Genomic DNA, 27,589 nt, shown 5'->3' with positions numbered 1-27,589 from the left:
AATGATTTTCCACAAGGCTGTCTCCTGTTAGGTGATACTCAAACACTTACAAGCTAATTCATTTCTCGGTTGCTCAGCTGAACAAAACAATCTCTTATCTCACAGTTTATGAGCATAATATTTAAATATTTGCAAGTGCTATTCAGTTGTCTGGAGCAGTGTGAAAAGCTCTTCATATATGTGTGTAGCAGCACACAGATATGATCCCAGAACAAGTTTAACTTTGAGTAGAGGAATGAGGAGAGCATTGTATCAGAGATAATGTTGCTGAAGCTATGTACTTTAAGAGCAGCGAGGAGTATGCTATTTTTAATTCTGCAAGCTGCATTCTCTGAATCTGAAAATGTTTATTACTTGGGATATAGCACTGTGTGTGTGTCCAAAAGTGTTAGCACGATAAAAACAAACTTGATACAGACTTTTGCTGATCTTCAAAATCCTCTATTTTTCACTCCTCAGAGTAAGAACAGCTAAATAAATAGTGAGAAATAAAAAATTATGTCTCAACAGAAGTACTTAGGGATATGGTGTAGTTGAGAACAGTCAGGGTTAGGTTAATGGTTGGACTAGATGATCTTCAAGGTATTTTCCAACCTAGATGATTCTGTGATTCTATAAGACAAGGAACAATTTGGTGAAAAGTCAAATATAATTATTTTAAGAAGCCTAAATCATTTACAGAACTGACTAAATATATCTCTAAAATGGGAAAATGCTGCCATGCATATTAAAGGAAGATTTTTTTTTCATCTTGGAAGATACTTGTATTGAAATATTGTGAAAACATAAAAGGAAGCTTTGAAAAGCAATGTGCATCTCTTTGAATTCAGATAGAATTCTATGTAATTACAGACTTAAGTTCTTTTGTAGGGGAGAATGACAGATATTAACACTGATTTATTAAGCAATAGTTGTTGCATTATTTTTCCCTTATAAAGTGCTAAGGTCAATCTGTCGATTTAAGATGGGTTGACATATATCTCTTCTGATTTTCTGGGAATTTTCTGGGAACATGAAGATCTATTTAAAGGGAGACAACTGACTGTTTATCATAATTGTCTGAAGGGAAATCAGGAACATGAAGCCTCTCAATGCTGGGGACTGAATACGTACCCAAAAAGTCTGACTCCTAAAATCAAGAATTCAAGTAAGATCAGGAGATCTTTGCCTTGCTACAGCACCACCACCTGTGGAATGGCTGCAGCGTTTAAACTCTCTTAAAGCCCAGGACAGGCAGCAGAGCACCCTTTCTGAGCTCTAGTCGGGGTAGCACTGTGACCATACTGTTGTGACTTTCCTGTTCTCTCCTACTTCCTTCCTTATCTCTATCAGGCTAAAAGTTAGCTGGAAAACTATGGGAAAATGATAATATCTTATCCATTTATCATACCTTACAGAAGTACATGTGGTTTTTCAACATAAACTGTCTGCTAGCATTAAATGCATACACATTCTTTTAAAACTGTAATCTCTGTGGGTTATCTTGTGGATTCTTCCCACAACAGATCAACAACTCTGAATACTTTTCCACAGAAAGAAAAAGAATTTAAAAGCACCTTTTCCACAGTGAAAAATCATGAGAAACTCTTGTGAATCAATTAAACACTATGCTCGGGGGAATTGGGCTGCTACTGGTAGTTGGCATGCACAGTGTTTTAATATTTAAGCTGCGGATTATTTTTAAGGAGCTTGGGGAGTGGAACGCTGACAATAAGTAATTTACAATTATTCTTGCTGTTACCTGTTAATGTTAAAAATGCTTTTTAGTTAATGTTTTTTTCCCTTTCGTGACTCCCTGCCGGAGTGCTGAAAATCACAGAATTAAATATAAAATCTGAATAACTTCTGATGCAGGTTTGACTGGGATCATGTCATGTATCAGCAGAACAGAAAATGCAGCTCTGACTTGCTGATGTCAGATGGCAGATCTCCAAATGCTCAATCCCTCCCATCTGGGGTTTCCTTCATCTTGTTCATTTTAGTTTATAGTGAGTCTAGCACTTGCTAGAAAAACAAAATAATGAATGCCAAATAGGGCTTCTGCTGCTTGTTCGTACTGTGCAGACTACCCAATGCTAATGTTTTCAAATAATTTTTCATAGGAGATGCATGCCTAGTTATTAATGTTCCTGACCTTTATGGCATCTCTTGGTAACTGAAGCAGCTGGTAACTCCTGTAAAACTCTATAAAATGGTCTGCATAGCCATGATAGAGCCTATTGGAAAAACCTTCCATGGCTTCTGAAAAATGCTAGCCTTGTCAGAAATCTCAGGGTGGTGCAGGTCTGGGAATAAAAAGATTAAGCAGGTTAATTATCAAAAATGTAGGAAAATGTTTGCACAGATGTGACTTACTGTAGTTCTGCCTCTCGTATCCTGACTCAAGTCTGCCCTTAAAAATAGCTCAGTTCGGGCTCACAACACCTATGTGTAGCACATGACGTTCGTATCTGTTTTCAGGAAGATTAGCTAGAATTGGTCTAGGCTCATGTTTCTTAAATCTGACAGTTGCACAGAAAAGGCCACACTTAGGTTGTGTGAGCCAAGGCTGTCCTCATAATGGAACAAGAAGCTGTTAACACAGAACAGGCAGGACGAAGTGTAATTCTTGTGCATGTGAACTGTTACAGCTCATACATACAGTCTTCTACACCTACATAGGCAGGCTTGAAACAGGGCTCTGACTCTTGCTGTAGCTTGTCCCAGTTTTAATTTTGGATAGCTGCCACTACATTATAAATAGACCACACTGCTAGGTCCTATATTCTGCTAAACCACACAGATCTGGTGCTTTCAGATATAGCTACTTTCTGAGTTCAAAGTACTGCTTGCTGCCAAACTCATTTTCTCTCCTTAGCAAAAGAATTTCTTAAGTGGTCTTTCACTGTGCTTGATAGGAGAGTTAAAGCAAGAGTCCTCAAATGCACCTTCACCCAGATTTAAGCTAATTTTGCCTGGTTTCACATTTCCATCTGCAGATTGACTTTCATTATACAGCCTCTCACAGTTTGTGTTGAGAACTAAGCTGATGTTCTCCCAGGCAAGATTAAATGGCAGTATTCAGTCCTTATTCCAGGTCATTAGACCAGCAGGTAAGAGACCATCAAAGGAGCTGACTCTAGATTGTAGCATATTAGTTTAGGCACAGTCATTTGAGAAGATGTGAAGAACCTTTCCTGGTACAGAGTTTGGAATATATCATCGTAAAGTTGTGTCAGGCAAAGCTGCGTGTGTGCTCAGCACATCCAACCAAAGGTTTCCCCTAATGCCAAATCAAACTGGCCTAGGCATGGCCTGTTTCACCATGCTGCTTGTGGAAAGCTGATTCATTACCAGAAACAGTGTAGTCCTCCTGGTATTTCACACAGTAAATCTGAGGCAAATGTAATACCCAGCAGTCCTGTTTTTAAAAATTATCTACTTAATGTACAGGAGGGGTTTACCTGCAGTTTGCAGATATATTTAAAAGCCGTATTCTTCAAATAAAAATGACTGGTTCTAGGTCTTAGTATCCTAAGATATTTTATGGTTTTATTTCTGAATTTTCAATCTACCTCCTACCAAAAAACCCCCAAAATTTGACACTTTCTTCCCTTGTCTACAGCTGGAGAAGGATTCCTGTTTTGTTGGCCTGTGTAGTTCCCCTTAAACTCCAATCTGTTAAGTAAAGGGAAGACCAGAAGCTGTAAGTACATTTCTTAGGCCTCACTACAAAGACATATAAGTTTTAAATAAGTTTTAAATCTGGTGATAATGTAAAGACTCTATAACTTATGGTCATTCTTCTGGTATGTCCCAAAACAGCAGTCTGCATTAACCATTGCTCACGAGCTCAAAACTAGCAAAGCTGAAAATGCCATTCCCTGCAGTTTGCACTGCAAGAGGTAACACCGGTACTGTGGATGTGAAACACGCCTGTTTGTATTCTCCCAGACCCTAAGGGTACACATGCATCAAAAACTATAATAGAGAGGGAAGGATCTAAACACGCCCACCATGCTTTCACTGACATTATCACTGCGAAAGTGTAAGATTTTTAAGACCATTTCTACTTTTTCAAAGCAGTAGCAAAAAAATTTTTTGCTTTCTGGAGCACTTAGCATGATCGTTTTCTTGGTTTTGCTTTGTGCTTTCTGAATAGTTCCATAATATATAATAAACTAAACATGACATAAAGGGATGTCATTTACAACCCAAATGCATGTGCATAACCATTTTCTTTTGAAAACAGTATGTAAACTGCAGAGCAGTGATCATTTCAGATATTCTACTGCTACCATTAAGTCATCCGTGAGCGACTCAGCTTTAGTAATATTTCAGTATATAATTAGTGTGTGTGTGTGTGTGTCATCCCACTTTGGCAGCTATGAAGTAAAGAGTTTGTTGTCTAGCAAGTTTCTCTCTGCTCCCTAATTTCAGATGTAGCAAACCCTGTAAGGCTGCAGTACTCCGGCACTGTACTTATCTCTGCTTTCCAACACCTGAGCAAACCGGATGACTGAAGAAGGGTGGTTTTGCGTTTTTAGGATAGTTTTGAGCTTGAATATAGTTTTACTCATTTGGCAGATTAGCTTCTTTGGATGTTGTCGCAGCGTCAGTGGGCTCCTACTTTGAACTTCGTTCCTACAAATCTGAGGCGCCTTGTCTATGCCGAAATGCAAGTTTCGTAAGCAGGGTAAGTTCTCTGGGAGCTTCTGTGGGTGTTTGCTGTGGATGTAATGCTTTTGGAGAGAGTGAAATCTTCAAGACCAAGACTAAACCTATCTTTTAACTGGAGAATCCTTTTCCGTTGCGCTTGTTTTTCTAATTTATATATCTGTCTTTCTCCGGAGCCATGCCACGCAGACTCCTTGGGCATTCAGAAGTGAAGAGACAGACATAGTTTCATTTGTATTTGTCAGCCTGATGCACTGTTACACTTCCTAATTTCTGTGCCAAGGGGAACCAAAATATACTGTCATACAAGCTAAACTTAAATAATACATTAATCTTCCACTGAAAGTTTCAGTTACTGTAGTGACTGTTGAAAGTAAAATAACTAGCCTAGTAGAATAGTTTTTATTTCATTCAACTCAGTAAAATTTCTTCTTTTTATTTAACTGAGATATGCATGTAAATAATCTTAAAGTATTTTCCTCAGAGAAAAAACATTGTTTTTCACAGAGTTTTTTAAAATTTCTGTTAGGAAAAACCTTGATAGTAAAGAACAGATTTCTCACTGAGAAGAAAATGACTTTTTGACAGCACCTGATGTCTACTAACACCCCTCAAAAGTTTAAAAAATCTTACAGAAAGATAAAACTCTTTCTATCAAGTGGAACTTTCTGCTGATAGGATTCCTATACCATAAATAATGCACAAAAGTCCAAGTGAAGTTTTACCATCTTTCCCCTCAGGGAGGGGAATTTTTTTTTTATGAGCTAGTAAGAATTAGGTCGTAGGTGCTGGGAAGTATCATGGTCTGTGCTGTGGATGTTTGAAGGATCCTGTGAATGAAAGAGCTGTTGGTAGTCACTTCAACTCCTCTGCCCCTAAGGAGGAAGATAAGACTTTTGACTCATGATATCACAGCTAAGTGTTCATTTTGATTTGTAGGATTCTCTTTAGCCACTTTGTTTATTGTGTTATTGAGCTTTAGAGATATGTATGATTTTTCCTGTTCTCAGTTAAGCATGAGTTGAGTCTGTGATAGTGTGTAAAGTACTTACTTTAGGAATAAAGTGTAAAGCACTTACTGTAGGAGTGGTGGAGTCCCATTGCAGATAAACACCCTTTTCTTATCCCCAGCACACTGGAGGTGAGATACAATGTCCTCAGAATCCCCTTCAGAGTAATTCTTAATATATAAATCAATGCAGTGTTTTTGTCTCACTGCCCACTTCAAATAAGCCACTTCTCTGGTGGCCTGTAAGTAACAATTAAGTAGATAATGGGAGTAGAAAATAGTTACAACAAAAGACGACACTCTATATCAGGTTATGTAAGCTACACTACTTATGATCTGACATTTTTTTAGACTGTTGCACTATTTTTCTCTATATGTCATAGATTACAGAAAATGATAGTGCACTGCACAGTGATGATGAAAGCCCTAGCTTAGCTTTCATCTAAGCACGCAATTAATCGTGATTAAAAATGAGAAACAGACGCTACCTCAGCACTGTAGAAAGGTACTTCTACTGTTGTGCCTGAAGTTATTTACTTGTGCAGACTCTGAGATCTCATTTAAAATAGTTTTTGTAGTTGAGACTATACAGTCAAATCTCCTATTTGTACTTTTGAAAGCCGTAGTCCATGTACACAAAAGTAAATCTTTCTTCTTTTTCATTCCCAAGTTTTTTCTGTAAATCATTGATGGTTCAGCAGTCCATCATCCAATACAACTTCAATGCTATCTTTGACTATTTCCCCCTCTCCTAAATGATATAGCCTGCTCTCAAGTCATTGCTAAAATCATGCAGTGAAAACTGGCTGCAGATGGGGCTTTGACTTGCTCCTCCTGCAGATGGCCCATGCAGAAACGTGTTGCCATATCTGAGCAGCTCCAGCATTGCTCACAAATGAGAGGGTCTCCCCCGTGTCCTCTGTGTGCTATAGAGATTTCAACCTTGGTCTTTATTTCGCCAGCTCTTCCCGCCACTGTCTCTGACCCCCCCAACTTCACACACCTACCAGTTGTGCCCCTCTCAACTTGGCAACTCCTTTTGCTGACACACTTTTTGATCTCTTAGTCTGTTTCCAACTGTGCTTTTCCTTTGAAGTCACTTCTTTTGTGAAGCTATTTAATGCCCATCTCCATCTTATTGTAGTTCCTTTATATTTGATTTATGTCAAATATCACATTTGCCCCTTCATCAGGATGGGAAATGTCTTTGCTCATAAACTGCTGTGTATTCTTAAAAGTACTTGGTAAGAAGTAAGTAGCAGAATTATTTATGAACTAAGCAAGACAACAGTCATTTGTTTTAGCTGTGTTAAGAATAAATGTTTATCAGTGTATTCACTCATACAAGATGTGTCTGAAGACTACCTGAATTACTTTTTCAAAGGCTTAAAACAAAACCCTTTTTACCTGCCATGTAATATCCAAGTTCAGTTATTTTATGCATTTACTGCAGTGAAAGCTACAGTGTATTTTGTATGCAGGTGTACTAAGTAAATCATATTTGCCATTATAAATTATTTCTATGAAAGTTGTGATATGAATTCTTAGGAAATGTATCTAAATGAGGCATATTTCTGAGTTGCACTAGTGTGAACCTGTCTACCAGTGGTAGAAAACATACACAAAAAATATTTTCATGACTGTTTTTTAAGCCAACGTTTTCAAGGTAAGGAGTACTTTCCAAGATTTCAGATTTCTAGTCTATTTAGTGACAAGAAATTACAGCGGCACTTAAATGTGTTTGGGCCCTGTAAATTCTCAGTTCTCTGTACTTGGGATTAAAAATTTCCCATATTTAAACATTTGCTGTTTATGCATTAATAGATTTTCATTCAAATATCAATGTATTTTATAAGCTTCTCTCTCATACCAGTTACATGTCTTTTCAAACACACTTCACAATCTGCTTTCTGTGTCTTGATATTTCCATAATGAAGAAATTCTAGTGCTAAGGCACATTGACAACACTGTGACACGAGTACAAAGTTTGTGTGTACGTTTGTCACATTAAGAAAGTGGAAGTAGGAGAGGAAAAATGGGTAGTTAGTTTGTTTTGTTCAAACTTGCAGGCAAGGGATTTTTATCATTTGGCCTTGGGTATGGAGGGCACTCCCCTGATTTCCTTGGGAATGGGTCCATGACCTCATAAAATTTACTTTTAAATTCACTAAATGTAAAAATAGTATCCTCAATTCACCTTCTCGCTTTCAAATAATCCATGATGATTTAAAATTATGCCCTTGAGTATTATATTGAGAAATAGGAAGATAGTTATTCATTATTACTTACAGAATTCATGTTGTGGGTGCTCATAAGCAGGTAACATGCATTAAGGGCTTTTTGTGTCATGTGGTGGTGATCCTTCCCATCCAGGAGAGTCATGATTTTATTTTTTTTTTTTTCCCTGAAAAAATGTTAAGAAATGTCACCAGGACACAAAAGTCCTTGATGTTATCCATGTGACTGTTCAGCTGAGCTCAGCCTGGGCATTGCATTCCGAGTCTGTCTGTTGCTTCTGCTATTCTAAGGCACATTTTCAGGGCTTTTTCTGAGTTCACTACCCTTCATGTTTGGAATATTCCTCCACACGTATCTGTTGCACAGATCTTCCTGGAATTTACTACTTTTCCGAAGTTATCTTGGGTAAGAGCAGACCACTTAGATTAACTGTAAATATGCACAAACTTCAGGGCTCTTTATAAAAGTAATTGTGCTCGTTTTGCTTCTCTAAATAACATACACTGACAGACTCCCTTCAGTTTAATGTAGGCGCATGCTTGAATAGATGGTTCTTCTGGATTTATGGTATCACTTTCAATGGCACTGTAATTTAATCAATCATGAATATACCCTCCAGCCTTGACACAGAAAATGGTGCTTAATGTATGTGCTTAATGACTGAAAAAATGAAAAACTTTGACAAAATATCAAGATTTGTATGCTTACATATGAAGATGTAAATAGGCAATTTGGTCACTATTTTCTTCAAATGAACAAGAGTTAAGTACCTGTGAATCTATCTACTGCAGAAACATGATTAAAGATAACAACGAAATTATTCCACTAATGGGCAAGAAAACAAATCCGTCTGGTATTCCCCCTTCAAACCAGCAAGAGAAAAAGCCATCTGAAAGCACTCCCACAAAGAAAAGGTAGGACCCCAGCTCAGTCTAAATCACTAATCCTCCCTGTGTTATCTTCTTTAGTAGATATTTGCACTGAGATATCACTAACATCTTTATTCATGCTGCATATATGAATGAGACCTGATGAACAGCAAGGTGCCTTCAAAAAAATGTGCACTGTTTAGAAGTGGAAGAGTATCCTGGTTAGGTAAATGTATGATGTGTTTATCCTAATGGGACAAACATTTAACCCCTATCCTAGAGACATCAGACTCACACACCAGTCTTTTAAGCTTGTGTCTCCTATCAGCTGTGCTTTCTGCATTCACTCTATATACCTGTATAAGCTTACAAGAATGTGGTCTAATGATGGTCAGTGTTTCAACAGGAGAAGCTGGAGTGATCATTTTTAAAGAGATCATGTGGCAGGGTACACCAGGTTTTATGTAAGAGATGCTGGCCTGAAAAAAGGGAGCATTTCAAACTTAGCCTCACATGGGAATGGGAACAGCTGTAGAGAGGCAGAGATGAATTTAAAAATGAGGGCTAGGAGAGCAGGAGGTTTGAAAAATCCTATCACAAACAGAAACTTGATTTCACTATATTTTTTCATTATTCTGATTAACAAGACTTCTTCGTTATTTTATTTTATAAAATATTCACTTTCATAATTTATGCTAGAGAATTAATAAAAGGATTAAGGGTTTGTATTTAATATGAATGGGGAAATATAAGCAGTAATTAATTCCCAATACTATTCTACTGAAGTCAGCTAAGTTACTGTAGAGTGAGAATGAATTTTCATTCATAAACTTTTCACTCGGTGGCTAATTGCTAGCTATTATGGCAATTTTTGAAACTCTGAAGGCCTAGGCAATTGTGGCTGTTCTGACATTTATAATTCCTAATAATCAGAGGAATCACTTTCCGCAGGAATGGTGTCATTAGTTATTTGAGACCCACTGCCTGGGTGGCCCGAATTGTCTTTCTGTTATTAAATTAAAAAAGAGAAATTTTTTAGTTGCACAAAGAGGAGGTGAGGTGCCTGATCAGCTCACAATACACCCAGTACTTCAAAAAAGGGGCAATTCCATGGAAGATTGTGTAGTTTTAACAAATACTGGCAAACACTACCCCTCAATTACTTAAGCTCATATCTCGCAATCAGTTTTGTGGCATTGGTAACAGTAACCTTGGGGTTTTTCCCACCTCTCAACCAACAGCTCAGGGTGTGGCTGACAACATTCCTGTAATATAAGGAACATAGATCACGTCAATTTTAATGCAGAGGTTTAACGTGTTCTAATAATTACATGTTTCTATGCTGCTGTACTTCTGCTGCTTCAAAATGTTTCCTTCTACTGGGCCACTAAGCAGCTATTGCACTTCCATGGGTGGCACTTCCCACTTTGACAACATGTATGGGCAATATGAACTTTCTCAGAAGACAATGACTTCCCCTTCTTGAAGGTCCTGGTATTTGGGTGGACTAACAGTATATAATTAAGTACAGGAAAACCAACAGGCAGGCTGGGATGAGTGCTGCCAACGTTGTCAGAGCCTGATTATGTTTGTGGGCAGTGTTCCTGAGAGTGTGCACCACGGCCACGCAAGCACTTGGGTATTCGTTGGCGACTGTCCACCTGCTTTGCACAGTGGCTTTTGGGTTGTTTTTTTTTGTCCCCTGGTATCCTCAGATAACCCACATGCCAGGATAGGTTAGGTATGCCAGCCTCCAAAACAGGGTCTACTTCATAGCTGCTCTGCATCTATTGGATGCCAAAATCTTCAGCACGAACACACTGTTAGGAGAGCAGGAGCTGCTCTCAGAGACACACACACCCCTCCTGGTGCTGAGCCAAGGGCAGGTGAGACAGTCCAGCAAAACTTAGAGTTTGGCACTTCTGGCTTTATGGAGGTTCACTGCAGCCTCCAACAGATGTTTGCCTGTTGGGACAGATCCTGCACTTCATGGTCAGGGAATGCAAAAAAGCAGGATGAAATTATGTTTTTTCCGTTCCTCCTTAGTTTCTCTGCCAAGTCCAGACCCCAGGGAGACAGTGATTTCCCACAGCTGGCATAAGTGATGGCAGTGGTCCTCCTTCTTTCTGTACTCTGAAGAACACCCCCTGCCTAGGTAATTTCAGGGACACATTCCTGCTAACCAGAAGTGGCATTTTACTTGCTGCCTGCTTAGAATACATTCACAGTCACAACTCAAATGTTAAAAGGTCTTAGAAGTTTAAACCACCACACACAGTGAATTAACACTTGGATCCCCAAGCCATTGGAAAATCAGATGAACTAAGGCCGTCAGATCACGCTATTTTTAGCAGATATCTACAGGTTGTCCAGTAGTGTCCTAATAATATACTGCATTTTAGCACCAGTATGTGTACTTTAATTAAACAGGATACTTTTGGGTAGATGCTGTTAGAAAAAAGAAATAATACCCTATGGACTAAACGATAAATATTAGGTGAATTGGAAATATTTTCCAGGTAACTACTGGAACATTTTAGAAATGTAAGACAGTTTCTGAACAACAGGCCATGTGGGACTTGCTACGTCCACCACTGAAACTCTTCTGTCTTTGGTGAAATGTAGCAATGTTTTAATGCCATCTAGTAATACCAAGCCATTGATTCCGCCTCTCAACTCTGCAAGCTTTTAAAGGATGAAATGTTCCTGTTCTTCTCATGTTCCCTTTTCTGTGTTGTTTCAAATTTGAGTTCTTTTCCCTACAAATAAATATTTAATATTGAAGAGCTATTTATAGGGAAAAGAAACAGTTAAATGTCATGCACTGACTGACAAGATTAGACATTCAGTCCTGGGTGTTGGAAATGCCTGATGTCATTTAACATGTGACCTTTCAAACTTTCTGACTTAATGATTAACCACTGCTGATGAGTTTGAAATGATCCATCCTGGTATCTCCTGGCTGGAGAAATAGGGACTAGAATGCAGTAGATTACAAAGCATATGTGGGGGTGTGTGTGCATACATGTGTGGCTGTTCAATAAATGTCTGGTGCTCCATTTAGCTATTTGTACAGCGTTTGGATGTTTTTAGGCTGCTGGTGTAGCTGCTTAGACATGTCAGGATCTGATATCATGTGTACTAAAAGTATCTTGGGATCTTTTGCCCGTCTGCTAGCATGAGAGTGCTGGGCAGAGTGTGGGAGGTTGGGATCTGCCCAGGGGAAAGTAAATAAGCCTCAGTTCCAGCATTCTATTAGGTATAATGCCAGAAAATATAAATTGCCAACCTTATCCTTCATATGTATGTGTAATCCTTTGCTTATTTTATAGTTTAGCTTGCTTTTTTTACTAATATTTTTAAAATGCACTGTGTTCAACAGTTCACACTTTTTTCTGGAGATTGATGGTTTTGAAAGCAATGCAACTCCAAATAATACATCTCCCCCTGTGTTTTCAAAACCAATGGATTCAAATATTCGTCCATGGTAAGTTATAGATGCATACGCAATAGTCATACTGCAAATATATCTGTTTTCTTTTCAGCAGCTACATCTTATTTCTCCCTAGACTTCAGAGCTAAAATTTTCACATGGCATTTCTTAGCTTTTGGTCACTTCAAAGACACAACTCCACTGGAGGTCAGTTATTGCTAAGATGACTTATCTTTGAGTTTATCTACTGCTGTCATTTACACTGAATAAATCAGGCCTCAGATTTGAATAAATTTAAAATCAGTACAGCCTTTTTATTTTTTAATCTTAGCCTCTTATTCATGATATGTTAGGACAAACTCCATGCACTGCATGAAGACCACAGCTTAATTTTGCAAACCCTATTCCCAGCTGTGTGCTGACATCATCCCTCTATTGCTCATTAACAATCAAACAACATGAAGATGCTGAGTCTGAAATATTTAAAGGCAGCCATTTATGCTGAATGAATAGAGAAAAAATATGACTGGGAAGAATGGACTTAATTTTTAAAAATGTATGGGCTACTAACAGCCAGTAATTATGAATAAGGGAAATATGTATCAAATCTAGCTTAAGTCCAAATGTTTTTGTGTCTGATGGATGTCTGGTCAGCTTTTTGGAATAGGTTGACATTTTCATTTTGGTTTCAGAGGAGAAGTATCCAAATTTCTCCCTCACATTCAGAGACTGACCTGCACAAGACACACATACACTTTGTCACCAGATTCCTCGCGGTTTTCCGCAGGGAAGTGATAGACTGAATAAGAATGGACTCTGAGCTACCAGCTTTATTGCAAAGGGAAGGGTGTCTCTGCAGAGCAATGCTGAATCCTTGCACTACTGAATCCTTCCTTTACTGTCCATACATCTGTTTTGTCAATAACTACTAGTTCAGGCTCCCTAAATTACTAACCTGAGGTAGTTCATCAAATCTGAACCTTACAGAAAACAAAAATACAAGTCAGAAAAATCATAATAAATTAATTTTGGTCAGATCTGCTTTTAGCAATGTCTGACAATGCTGTACAGCAATTACAAAATACCAATGCCATTGAAATCCTTTATTACCTAAATATGTATTTAGGGCCCTGTCCTCAACTTCTTTTAGCTGAAGCTTCCATTCAAGTCAGCTGCAAAATGCTCTTGAGTTTCCTGAGCATACTGTGTAGTAAATCTTTAGGTAAATCACTTTCACTGTGTGCTTGCAACCCATGCACTGTTACTGATTTAGCACTTGTTTTATGGCTGATGACAAATTAAGCATGTGGAAATTCAAATATTCAGGAGGAAGTATAAAAAAGCAGTGATCATTAAAAAAATGTAAAAACTTTCCACAGTTTCAAGATCTGTAATGAAATAACGTAGTAAAATACAAACCAGGTTGCTTTCCTAATGATTTTTTAAAACATAATAAAATCTGGTGGGTCTTTTCATTTTTACTACTCACTTTAAAATTCACAGGGGAGATAAAATGGTAGAATTAAAAAGCACAATGTCAAATTAGACTAATTTCAGCTCTGCTGTAGATACGGCTTCCTAGTATTGACTGATTCTTCATGCAATTTGTCAAAATGGCTTCCAGTATCTTCCTGACTTAGCACTTATGCTTTTCTGTTTTCTATAGTGCATCTGGAAATGGTGAAGATATGGATTCCCCACAGTCTCTTCAGGATGATGCAACTGAATATAGCCCTAATGTAGACAGTTGTTGGTGAGTGGAGACGTGAAATATTAATTCATTTTCAATGGATTAAGTCTATGATAGGGTAGATATTACCTATTTTGCCTGCCATGTTTTAGAAATAGGGTCATATGTATGCCTGTATTTCTGATTTTTCAATAATTTAATTATTTTCAATAATTATTGAAATAAACAAGTCTAACCTCAGCTTTTCTCAGATCTCATATCTAGTGTATATATTCGTCATATATAATGTCTGTTTCCTAGATGAAAACACAGGACCTAAACACCATGTACAACTAGGCATAAGCTAGGTAGTATTTCTGATTGAGGGGAAAATATTAAATTATTCTTATTCCAGAATAATGTATGATGAGGCAAGTTGTGTATAACTTGTGCTGTTAGTGTGATGGGTGCAGCTGGAGTGAAGCACTGGGTAACTTCAGGCACTAAAGTCAGCAAGTTGTGGAAGTATCAGAGAAGCAGAGAAGTATTTGTGAGCCTTTGTTTTAGAAGAATGGATAAACTGGAAAAAATGCAAACCAAATTACTAGAGAAATGTAAATTTTTGTAATAAAAACCCTCTCCATAGCCACTTATCTGCAAATAAGCAATCTGCAGAAACATTCTGAGAGATCCATGCCAGGATATATATGGAAGCAGTGCAAGTATATGTACTGGGGCAAGTAATTGTATTTTTTTTTCCTTTTATGTATAAAGTAAAATAAAATACAGTAAACTGAATCAGCAATTTCATTTTTATTTCTTATAATTCAGTGCTAACATATCACAAGGACCTGAGCAGACTAGTGCCCGGAAGAAGTTGAAAAGATACATATTTCGGGCAGTATCTGAGGGGAACATAGAAGAATTGCAATGTCTGCTCGCAGAGCTGAAGGAACGATCAAATGTGTGTACAAACATGACTGTGCCAGGTAAGCTGTGGAGTTACCTGAAGGAAGATTGTTAGGTCTTCTGGCAGTATTTGTGTAGTCTAAAACTGGGAAATATCTCTGTGCAGCAGATACTTGTCTGTGCATTTGCAGTCACTTGTTTGCAATGTAATGTACGTCACATTTCCTATTTCTAAATGAAAGCTTAAGGTATTCAAGCTGCCACCTCCTTGCTCCCTCCGAGGCAACACCGGGGAGTACGTGCGTCCTACTTAGGATACACGGAGGGTCTATCTGCACTGCAATCCCACAGCCATACCTAAACTAGCCTCCTGCAGCCCCAGATCAGAGCTGATGTCTCCATCCAAACTGCAGTCAAATTGCAGAACAGACAGGGCTTGTGGTGTGTGCACCATGGTTAGAACAGGCAGGGAAGTTAGGAAAGAGTTCTGGGTCTGTCTGGAGTTACCTTGGAAATGGGATATAGGAAAGAAAAAACCAAGTGCATTGTCAACTTTATTAATTCACATGTCTGAATGTAACGTCTCACCGAATATACAAAGTGAATAGGATGGAGTAACTGTTTGGCAAGTAATTTCTGTTCATATATATCCCCCAGGTTCCACCCCTAATAAATATTAGAATTATTTTTTCCAACAACTTTAATAAATAATAATGAATGAATCTCAAAATTCACTCTTGTAGATTATCTGATGAAAAAATTCACAGCTTCAGATACTGGCAAAACTTGTCTGATGAAAGCTCTGCTGAACATCAACCAAAACACAAATGAAATAGTGAATACGCTGCTATCCTTTGCAGAAGAAAATGGTATTTTGGAGAGATTTATCAATGCAGCATATACAGAAAATGCATATAAAGGTATTGCCAAATGATACCAATTTCAGGTATATGGTCAAATATACCATCTATTAAAGTAATGTTTTCTTCAAACATTCTAATGATGGTTTAAATTCCTAAACCAACTTTTATTAATTATCACTGGTGCTATCCATTGTGAAACGTCATTAATATTTCATAACGTGCTTAAGAGATTCAGTGCTAAATACCTGTATCTGTTGTTTCAGGCCAGACAGCTCTAAATATTGCTATTGAAAGAAGACAATATGAAATAACTCAGAGCCTTATAGAAAAAGGAGCTGATGTCAATGCTCATGCCCAGGGTATTTTCTTTAATCCCAAACATAAGCATGAAGGCTTTTATTTTGGTAAGTGGAAATGTGATCTGTCTAGAAAAAATAGGAAGGAATTACCCAAACAATGAAGACGGTATGGAAGACAGGCAAGAGTGAATCATTACTGTAGCTAAACCTAGATTAGGAAATGGGCATCACAAGATATAAAAATGGCATAGTACCTTTTGTAAAAGTAAGTTGTCAGAGTGCAATGTATTATAAACACTCAGATATAATTGTAAAACATTTACCAAAAAGCCTGTAAATGCTGAACAGCAAATAAAGTGTAACAAATATGGTTTTGAAAATTTTCTTCAAATAATTTTTAATGCAAATTAAGCTTTTATAAATCAAGAGCTAAATTCAATACAATCAATATGTAAATATGCTTTCATATGTTAAGATGCATAACACAGCCACTCTTTTGTAATATGATTTGAATGCTTGTAATAAAACATGAACACATTACATTTTATAATTTTGTAGGTGAAACTGCACTAGCACTAGCTGCATGTACGAATCAACCAGACATAATTCAACTGTTAATGGACAATACCAGGACTAACATTACTTCTCAGGATTCCAGAGGAAACAATATCCTCCATGCGTTAGTTACTGTGGCAGAGGACTTTAAAACCCAGAATGATTTTGTAATCAGAATGTATGATATGATTTTGCTGAGAAGTAAAGACAGAAATTTGGAAACGACAAAGAATAAGGAGGGTTTGACACCACTGCAATTAGCTGCAAAAACTGGGAAATTAGAGGTGGGTATTATTTCAGTAGCATCTAAGAGAAATTAAGTATGGAGAAAGACTTAAGACCAACTATGTACTCAGACATTAGCACTCTGAAATGTAGTTTTCCATGCTGGTTATGCTGTACTATGTATCAGTAGTATTTTGTGAGCTAATTTTGTTCAAAATGTAAGCAAGTATTTCTATTGCAACATTGCTTCTACCCTTCAAGGTTTTCCTCTAACAAACCCTCTCTGTACAAAACACACCTGCTGTTTAAGAACAGCTTTGCAAACCCTTCTGTTGTACAGAAACTTAGAAATACTGCATTTATTACATACTGCATTTATACAATATACAGTCTTTGAGTAATTTCAGAAAACTCACTAGAACTGCTCTGTTACGCTGCTGTAGAATTTGTCTCTCATAAGTCAACTGTATTGCAGTAAAGAATTGACAATGGGATAATTTATAAAGTAATTAAGTTAAAGGAAGATATAAATGTGAACTCATGGAAAATTGTGCTTTCATCCTTTAGAAAAATGTCTATGACAGAAAATCAGGAGCCATTAAAATACTGTATTTATTTCCTAGAGGTCTGTCATCTCTAACACTGCCTACTCAATAACAGAATTACAAATACAATGAATTGCACTATGTAGAAAATGTGATAGTTAAAAGGTAGGGGTTTGGTCAAGTATATATGTGTGCTTTCTTCTTTCCTGTGAAGAACACATCTGCTTACAAATGATTCTGTTAATGTTTTAGATTCTGAAATACATCCTGAGCAGAGAGATAAGGGATAAGCCTAACAGGAGCCTGTCAAGAAAATTCACGGACTGGGCTTATGGTCCTGTTCAATCTTCTCTTTATGATCTGACAGAACTAGATACCACCGCAGACAATTCAGTATTGGAAATCATTGTCTATAATACAAATATTGGTGTAAGTTACCCATTTTTAAATTTTTTTTTTTTGAGCAGTACACTCATTTCAGATTTATTAGCCTATACATTTGACTGAATTACTTGTAAAAGAGTAAACAGTAATTTTTGGTTCTGTTTTGTATCAGGAGCAAGATGAATTTTATACCTCTTTAGATTGTCAACTGTAAGTGAATATGGATTCAGCTCCTGAAACATGGGCTAGGCATGTTGGGAGTGTTTTTTTCTACATTTGAAGCATTAATTTGCCTTATTGAAACACAAGTATGGCCCAGCTGGTCAGACCAAAGCTAGTGTCTTGTCTCCATGGAGCAGCCACTAGCAGCTGCCTAAGTGCATGAGAACAGGGTGAGCAAACAGAAATAATTCACAAGAGTACTCTGCCTAAAGTTATAAACTTTACTTAACAGGTATGTATTTTAGGCATTTAGGAATGTTAGCTTTTCAAAGCCAGAATTTTCCATTTCCTAAATTCAAATAGTGTCATAAAACTTCTGTAAGGAAGTAAGTCCAGAAGTTCACACTACAGTTTTAGCTCAATCATAATTCACCAGAGTGCAGCAGGTTATCCCAGCACGACTCAGAGTTGTCCCATTCTATCTTGTCAGGTTAGGGTCTGAGATATCTTTGAGCATAGGTGTGTGTCTAGGTCAGCAAGGACAGATACTGAATGAAATACGCAAAATACATGCCTGAAATTATCTTGGTTTCCTTACAGGTGGCAAATTCAAATCTTAATTGTTTGGGTTTTTTTTTCTTTCTACAGAATCGTCATGAAATGCTGACTTTGGAGCCTCTGAATTCACTCCTGCGAATGAAATGGAAGAAGTTTGCACGACACATGTTTTTTATGTCATGTTGGTTTTATTTCCTATACAATGTAACATTAACGTTAGTTTCCTACCACAGGCCTAATGAAAATGAAGTGAGTACAGAAATTAATGTCACCAAATTTTATTGATTTAAAATGCAACAGTATTTAAAATGATAAACCAAAACCAGATATGGGAATATCTGGCTGTAGTGAGACCAGGTTCTCCCATGTCAGATCTTTGTATGTGGAAGGAGGAGCAGCAGTAATAGAGGAGATTTGCATTTTGTGAAAGTGACCCAAAATACAAATACATAATACAAAGACAGGTAGTTAAATGAAAGAAAGAGAGAGGAGGGTTTTTTGTTTTTCTTTTAAGAAACTTCTGGCAAACATACATGTTAGGGGGGTTGAATCTGTAAATCCACCATGAAGAAGACTCTCAGTGAAATGGGAGAAATTGTGTACCCAGCGAGCTACATGCATGAGGCTTCATGTGACTTTTACCTTTTACCCCTGAGGTATGGAACTCAATCTTTCACTTTGGCCATCTCTTGCAGGCTCCACCTTATCCACTAGCTCTTACACGTGGTGTGGGATGGCTGCAGTTATCGGGACAGGTGATGGTTATGTTAGGAGCAGTATTTTTAGCCATAAAAGAGGTAAGACTTTTTGATAACAAATACATAACAAAATAGGTAAAGAACTTCTCTAGATTGATGAATACACTGATGGTGACTTTGGAAATATGTTTGGAATATCTTTATATGTATAATGTCTAAAAGTCTTTGACATAATACATCACTTAGAATGACTGGGAATATATATTTGAATATAACTGTATTTGCTACAAGGGTTTTTTCCTTTCAGATTCTCAAGACAGAGGTTTTATATTTGTATAATAACGATGTTGTCAAATTACTGTCTTTAAGGACACTGTTGAATTAGAACTTGTTACAAAAAAAACCCCAACAGGGTATAATTTTTACCATATACTATAAGTAATTAAAACCATGAACTAACTGTTATGCCAGAGATTACAGAAATTTAAACTTTGAAGTTACAGTCCTGTAAGATTTCTAATTCTAGCAGCCACATCAGTAGACTGATTTTTTTTAGAAGACCAACTTCAATTAAATTATTCTGAAAAACTGATTGAGGCCTGCTTTCTCTTACTGCCATTTCTGTATTTTATGTATCTGTCTACACAGAGTGTAGCCATCTTTCTGCTTAGGCCCTCAGACCTGCAGTCAATTCTCTCTGATGCGTGGTTCCACTTTGCATTGTAAGTTTGTTGTGCATCTATTTTATACTATATATAAAATGCGTATCTAGCTCATGGTCACAGAGATGTACTCCTGTAGCAGATGCTCGCTTTTTCTCTAGATTATCAGTTTTTATAGGGATGGATGTAATCTTACATGCAGTTTTTCTGTAACACACTCTAATGACTGCGTGGGTTGGTAACAATACTGGGGGTTGATGTGAATGGTCTGGATTTTCTTCCGAAGTACAGTACTGTCTTTAGCTTCTCCTGATGCCATACCTCTTTACAGCTGTATGTAGAGGAATGTGTTTAAGAAGCCTGGTTAATAAACCAGATATAGTTTCACACTTCTTTCAGCTCCTTCAGGAAGGAAAAATACCACAAAGCTGATTCAGCTGGCTGATGGGAGTATCCCACTAGCTGGCCTAGATAAAGTCCAGATGATTCCCTAATTTCTAGGATATGATTGTTGGATCAATAAAAAGAGAGGTGGCTTAAACTCTACCTTTCTTCCTCCTCCTCCAGTCCCACTGATATCAATTTTGGGCTGCAGAGGTCTACATCCTACCACACCACCTTCTAGTGTCTTCCCTGTTCATGGAAAATCTGTAATGATTCTAACAACTCATTAAACTAAGGCTTGAATTAAATGGCTTCAAGGATACTATTAAGAATTCTTAATATCTTTGTCAGCAAAAATCTGCATTGATCAGCTATTTTGGGGAGAATAGTTCACTTAAAGTAATCTTTAATAAATATAATCTTACTATGTTAATATACTACCTGTATTCATCTATTTTATTATTAACCTATAATGCTAATATTCATAGGGGAGAACAGAATGCAGTATGAAATTAGAACTGAATCATAAGAAGCAAAGAAGTCTTGTTTTTGTATTTTTCCATTATGCTGTTGGTTTTGTGCTAGTAATTCCCCTTTTACATACATGTGTTTGTTTTTTAACAGTTTTATACAAGCTTTGCTTGTGATCTTCTCTGTCTTTTTGTACTTGTTTTCCTACAAAGAACACCTCGTGTGTCTTGTTTTGGCAATGGCCCTAGGATGGGCTAATATGCTCTATTTCACCAGAGGTTTCCAGTCCATGGGCATTTACAGCGTTATGATTCAAAAGGCAAGTTTCTTTTCTTTTGTTTTACCTGCCCTGTTATGATGCTTACTTGTTATGATACAATCCCAGTCAAGCATATTCAGCAATTTAGATGTATGTTACATATTGAAATTTCTTATTTTCAGTTTATATGTATTATTTCAGCAGAATATATTATATAACTCAAATGGCAGAAAACAGTTTATATCTTAAAATTAACATTTTATTATATTAAATATGAAAATAACATGTGTTTTTTCACCTACTGTAGTTCTGCTGTTTAATTGCATCATATGCTGTAGTGCCTGTATTGTACAGTTAGTCACCTTTGGACAAGATACCAGGCGCTCTGTCATGAAATAAAAAAATCAGAGACTACAACCAGTTTGCTAAATGAAAGCAATCTGATACTTTAGTGTGTACCACACCTGTATCCCTGTGGAATTCATAAGCATAGAACTAGTTCTTAATTTTCATTTCTGATAAATATTTAATTTAATTTTTAGGTCATCCTGCAAGATGTGATAAAATTTTTAGTTGTCTATATCGTGTTTTTGCTGGGATTTGGCGTAGGTAAATATTACTGGAGAAAAGCACTGATGCTCTGTGTGAGTAAAAATTTTAGCATTATTGTGAATAAGAACCCTATTGTCATGATGAGAGCATGTGTTGGGGTTTCTTCGGGATATTAAAAAGCCAAGTATAGAGATTTAAACTGTCTAGAGACTATCTAAACAGAGAAGTAATTTGGCTCTTGCTCAATTGCCTGCAGTTTCATTTGGACGTGGGCTTTTTCATTTTCCTGGTAATCTGTCATCTAGCTGCTGCTGTGTATGTTGCTGCACAGCTCTAACTCTTTATTATGCAGTGCATTTTGAATTCTGTAGGATAAAATGCCATGTATACATGAAGCATCATTGTGATTTAAAATTGTCTCATGCTTTCTTCTTCAGCTCTTGCTGCACTGATTGAAACTTGCCAAGATGGCAGTGAATGCCATTCCAACAGCAGTCTGGGACCTGTTCTCATGGATCTTTTTAAGCTCACCCTAGGACTGGGTGATCTGGAGATCCAGCAAAATTCAAAGTATCCTGTACTGTTTCTTCTGCTCCTCATAACTTATGTTGTGTTGACTTTTGTTCTTCTCTTGAACATGCTGATTGCATTAATGGGAGAAACAGTGGAAGATATTTCTAAAGAGAGTGAGCACATCTGGAAACTCCAGGTTTGTTTGTGAGTTAGTTTGCTTAGTGAAGTATAGAAGCATCAGCTAAAATCTTTTGAGCTGTACCTACAGTAACTTACGCTGACAGAATGGGTTGGGTATTAACAATGATAATCTCCATTTGTATTAGTGTACAAATCATGAAATAAGTCATTTCAGTATTAGGGTATCATGATAACTTCAGAATTAACAACTATCCTAAAGGTAATCTTATGGCTCAGATTTCCAACCTCATGCAGTGTCACATACCTTTATGACTTTCATTCCCCTTGGTATGTCAGGAGGAAGGAGCGTTTCACCATCTGCCTGGAAACGTGTAATGCAGCACGCTCTGCTCTTCCATCCCTTGAGTCTGAGCAATGCATGAGTTCATTCCAATTTCTCATACCTTATCCGAGCCTTGTCTTTTAGCAAGGCTAGATAGCTCAGAGTCCCAGGCTGTCATCGAGAACAGTCGTAATTAGAACTGGAGTTGCTTTCTGTGGTGGGCAGCATCCCACTACAGGTTATATATAACCCCATGGCAGGGTGTTGTGTGAAGGTGTTGGCGGTACACCCTGAACACTGAGACTAGCATGAGATTTCTTGATTCTTCTCTGCATTTGCCTGCGGTGGGGCTAGCTGGAGAAAGCTGTGGACTCCCTATTTATGCAGGTCAAATACGTGGCACACCATGTTATTTGCTGTTGTTGGAATTGGAGTTGGTTATTGGATGGTGGATGGAGACATGACGAGTCATAACAAAACATGGAGCCTGCAAACTGTATATGCTATGAACCCATACCATTCTGAATATGGTTAACCATACTCGTATTACTATTTATTGTTAATAGAGAGCCAGAACTATTTTGGAATTTGAGAAATTCTTACCAAAATGTTTGAGGAAAAAATTCCAACTGGGAGAACGGTGTAAAGTGGCTGAAAATGACACCAGGGTGTGTTTAAGGTAAAGCAAAACTAGAATACTGTGCTATCAATGCTGCTCTGTATATTTCTTCAAGGTTATTTATCCTCAAAAGCCTCTTTTTAAAATATTTGTACATCTCTACAAATTATATTAGGTGTACAAAAATCCAATTTGTTCTTTTCAGTCGTAACAAATTGTTTAAAAAAACAGGGAAGATGTATACTATTTTTAGTGTAGATTTTTTTTTTAGGAAAACAGGTTTTCAACTTCATATGTTTTTAATGTACAAGTATCAAAGTCTGCTTGCAGTCAATGTAGCTTTGTCATAATCTCCTCTGAATGTTAGCTTAAAAGTAATTATATTTAAAATGTTGCTAATCGATGATTACCATATTAAAGAATACATTTCTATGCTGTCTTATGAAAAAAACTTAAATATTTAAGGTGAATTTCAAGACTGCACTCATAATGTATGAAATTATAAAGTAATCTTAGTATTACTCCCATCTTCATATAGTACATAACACTGCAAAAGACATTCAGCCTTTTAGTAGTAGCAAAGCAGGTGTTGATGGTAAAGTATCACAATGCCAAGAACAAATAAAGATATAAAAGAGGAAGTGCAGCTATGTAGCTGGGAGATAATGCATGCTAATAACACAACTTATATACAATATAAACAGGATTAATGAAGTGAAATGGACCGAATGGAAAACACATGTTTCATTTATTAATGAAGATCCAGGGCCAACAGGTACTGCAGAATTTTACAACACCATTGTTTGTGAAATAGTTTTTTCCTTCAAAATCTTTTGATATATTTTTATACATTTACAAATATAAGCTCTCATAATCTAGATATTCAACCACACTTTACTGCCAGGCAAACCCATGGCTAATATGGTAGAGGTGTTAAATTATGTTTAAAGATTGGGAGAGAGGGTTACAAACTTTCATTATTTACACCCTGGTGCCAAAACACGGTGGTTTTACCTTTTCTTTATTTTTCTCTAAGCAGTTATGCTTGATCTAAGTTCTCCATTCTCTTATGGCATTTGAATGGTATAAGGCTGGCAAATTTTTTAATAGACAAAATATTCTTTTGAAGAAGTTGTCATAAAGGACATTTAGTCCTTAAAACAGTTACATATAGGATTGCAAAATTTGGCAAGAAATCAAACTGATTCTACTAGACAATACCATAGTCTGCTGTTTTTAACCCTAGAACATTCATGTTTATGTTTTGCAATCTATATCAGATGACAAATTGCCTCTCATGAATGTTGACCAGGAAATTCAAGATACACATCTGCTGACGGTGTTGGAAGTGTGATAGAGAAATGACCTAACTCTGAGGTGTCAGATGTCCTCCTGGCAGCAGGCATCCAAGTTTACTATAGGGGCATATGAGGATCTGGGAGACATGTCCTGAAGTCTGTTCTTGAGTCAATTAGCATTTATATTGCTTAGTAGAATGAGCTCGGTAATAATGAAAAGGGGCAGACAGAAAAATTTCTGTATAAGATATGGTAGTAAACTGACAACTTGCTGTGTAAATAAATGCATGTTTTTTAACCAAAAAAAAAAAAAAAATGTGCAAAGCTTTGATCTTGCATATACAGTTTCTACCATATCCTGTTTTGTTTATAATGCATTTTTTTTCAGATCCAAGCAAAGTTCAAGATAATTCAAGAACTAATAGCAAAAACACCCTGAATACGTTTGAAGAAATGGATGATTTGCCTGAAACTTCTGTTTAGTTGTGCTGTATTTGATATGTGGACATTCTGAAGGTTAAAAGCATCAGCAGTGGATGCTGAAAGCTTTGCTGATATTTTGGACAGCTGCAACCAGCTGGAACACAAACTTTCAGTAACATGGTCTGATGACTTTAACCCATTTTATCAGGGCAGCTAATCTAAAATCAAATGGACTGTTTCCCTGGTTCAGTTTTGAGCCTCTTAAAAACTGTTGCTGTCCAAGTTTGTGTGATGCTACTCAAACTTGGCTCTCAACTCTTTACTAGATAAAAAAGGTCAAATGTGAGATATTTCTTCCTTTTGTGGAAAATTAAGATCATCGTGATCCCAATCTGCTGTCTTCTGGAATCTCTTAACTCATGAGAAACATTTTGTACACTGAAAAAAGTTAAGTTCTTGTCGTGAGAAAAGAAAGGCATTTCAATTCTGAAGATTACTAAATGAAGTATGTTATTGTGAAATAGCAATGTTCTGGATACATTTGAAACTTTTGTATTGACTGTCAGTGTTATTGGAGGCTTGATCCTGCAAGTTGAAAGCCTCTTCAGGTCTCAGCAGCTTTTCCTGTATGTAATCCCTAGGGTATAATGTGGTGTTTACTGCTTTTTATTTATTACTATGTATATAGGCCTTCCCATAAAATAATAGGGCAGAAACAGAATTCATGGTGGAGAGTATTTCCGAGTTTGTTCCAGTCACAAGGTCTTCACTTTTCCTACTCAGCTTTTCTATGCTGTTGCATCTTGCTGCATTAAAAAAAACATTATCGCATCACAAGTTTTTTGAGTTTAAAATAATTTCTATATTCAACCACTTCAGGAAAATAAGAAGACAGTGTTTCTTCCCAAAACTAACAACATAAATTAAATGCAATGCAATTTCAGACTCTTAAAAAGCTTTTTTTTTTTTTAATTCAGAGGACTACATAATGCATTTCTGTAGCACTTATTTCACTACCTGTGTTGACCTAGTACTATGAATTATATTCTTAGTTTTTTATGTGTGTATGTATATAAAAAAAAAATTGTTCTATGTACTTTTAAATTTCAATGAATACATTATATGTCTTCAGTGTCATGGGTCTTCATCATATATATTCATTTAGTGCCTGTTTTAAAGGTGCTGCTTAGGAAAGACTGGTGAATTCTGTTCTGCATCTGAATGATAATATGAATTGCATTGGATTCTTACAGCTAAGCCTGCTGTGGGCAAAATGATCCAAAAGACTTTCTTAACGCAGAAGAGAGCATGAGGGAACTCTCCAGCAGAAAGGATAGTGCAAAGCTTTGTGCAGGAATGGTGAACACGTTTCTCGCTACCCAACCGGTCGTCTGTAGATGCTGTATCCTGGGTTTCCTACCATGTATGGACTAGATGGATGGGATCAAAATGAAATCTTCAGTTACGTTTTTACAGAGCATAGGAATTTGAGGGGAAGGACACTTGCGTGTATCGTTAGACCAATGTAATATCTAAGCATTGTCTGGCCTTCTTAGTGTAGGGTATGTGAGTATGAGAAGAAAAATTCCTGTGGTCTTGGAGTCTTTCAACTTTGCTGGTTAACTTTGCATTGAAACTGCCAACAAAGAATATTGCCTTAGGACTATGACGTTCCATTTGTATTCTTTTGAGTGCCAGTTTTTGTAAAAAAAAAAAAAAAACCTCTTCATGTATACTCAGGAACCAGACTAAAGTAGCCTGTGCTGTACTCAGTGTTGCTACGCGTAGACTTGTCACTGAAAACAAGTTCAGATATCTCTGCACTGTACTGAGGTCACTCTGTAGGTGTAGCCATAAAACAGGGAAGGCACAAAAAAAAGTAAAGAATGTGCTGTGCCAATGTCCAGGTACAAAACTGAGGAGGAACCTGGAGGGTTATTTCTAAAAGTTCTTCACTGAAAAAATACCCTCCTTTTGCGGCCACAGAGCCCTGCCAGACCACACGTGCCATTTCCTATCTCAAGGCTCTTATCAAGAACACTATGAATAATGACTAGAGCAGATAATTCTGTACTTTTTATACAATGTTTATTTAAATTAAAGAAATAAACCTTGTAATTCAATAAACATTCTGTCCTTTGTTTTCATTTTATTGCCGTAGGAGATACACAAAGCAAGGAAAAAAGGATTTTGGCTTAGTAGTAAATAAGGAAGACATCGTTTTTCAAAAGATATAGTTTGGGGACTATCTAGACAATAAATCTTTTGGTAAATAGTTAATTATTGTATCCTTATGGAAAGTTTTTATTGTTTTCTTTATCCCCACTTATTGTCAAATATGTTAAAAACAACTTTAAAACATTAATTAAATCCCCATTTTCTTCTCTTTTTCAGCTACTGTGACAGGCTTTCTCTATACAAAACCAGAACAAGTCACTCAAAATTCTGAGAAGTCTCCCCATATGGAATTCTTTTTAATTTCCATTCTGGAAATACTTACTCAGGTATGGTTCGTGCATTGCTCTTCATCAAAACCTGAGTTTGCTGCCTTCACTGAAAACTTTTGGGGTACAACTTCATTAAAATTTTATTTGGGAAATCTTATATGCAGTAGGTGGATACACCTAGAAAATTATAAAGCTGTAAACTTCTCTTGTCCCCATTGGAATAGAAACTTTTTTCAGAAGTTTTGCAGGGTAAACATATCTTTTTCCTGAATTTGAATATTGCTCCAGTATGTTTCCAACTACTAGATACTTTCTAAATTCCAACATTTTTGTCTTTAAATTAATGTTAAATCAGAAACAGCTTGAGTTAATCTTGCAATGCTTTAAAAAAAGCTTTAAAAAGTGTATTTTTCTTAGAAATAGTAT

At 36.8% G+C, this 27,589-nt stretch overlaps 1 protein-coding gene across 1 annotated transcript; it reads left to right on the top strand.

Annotated features, from left to right (window-relative positions):
* Window positions 1–3,613: 3,613 nt before the first annotated feature.
* Window positions 3,614–27,503, top strand: TRPV3 (transient receptor potential cation channel subfamily V member 3). The gene is made up of 19 exons (XM_026861638.1): window positions 3,614–3,685; window positions 4,567–4,675; window positions 8,695–8,817; window positions 12,155–12,259; window positions 13,872–13,958; window positions 14,706–14,863; window positions 15,527–15,703; window positions 15,910–16,050; window positions 16,504–16,784; window positions 17,523–17,699; window positions 18,465–18,623; window positions 19,070–19,171; window positions 19,721–19,794; window positions 20,743–20,908; window positions 21,391–21,457; window positions 21,838–22,109; window positions 22,943–23,055; window positions 23,700–23,770; window positions 24,682–27,503. Exons 3-19 carry the CDS (start codon window positions 8,699–8,701, stop codon window positions 24,774–24,776), a joined length of 2,364 nt encoding a protein of 787 aa, XP_026717439.1. The 5' UTR covers window positions 3,614–3,685; window positions 4,567–4,675; window positions 8,695–8,698; the 3' UTR covers window positions 24,777–27,503.
* Window positions 27,504–27,589: the final 86 nt, after the last annotated feature.

The sequence above is a fragment of the Athene cunicularia genome (assembly GCF_003259725.1).
Source record: "Athene cunicularia isolate RWA chromosome 19 unlocalized genomic scaffold, athCun1 chr19_part1, whole genome shotgun sequence".
Lineage (NCBI taxonomy): Eukaryota > Metazoa > Chordata > Aves > Strigiformes > Strigidae > Athene > Athene cunicularia.
This window is presented reverse-complemented; position numbering and strand designations above follow the sequence as displayed.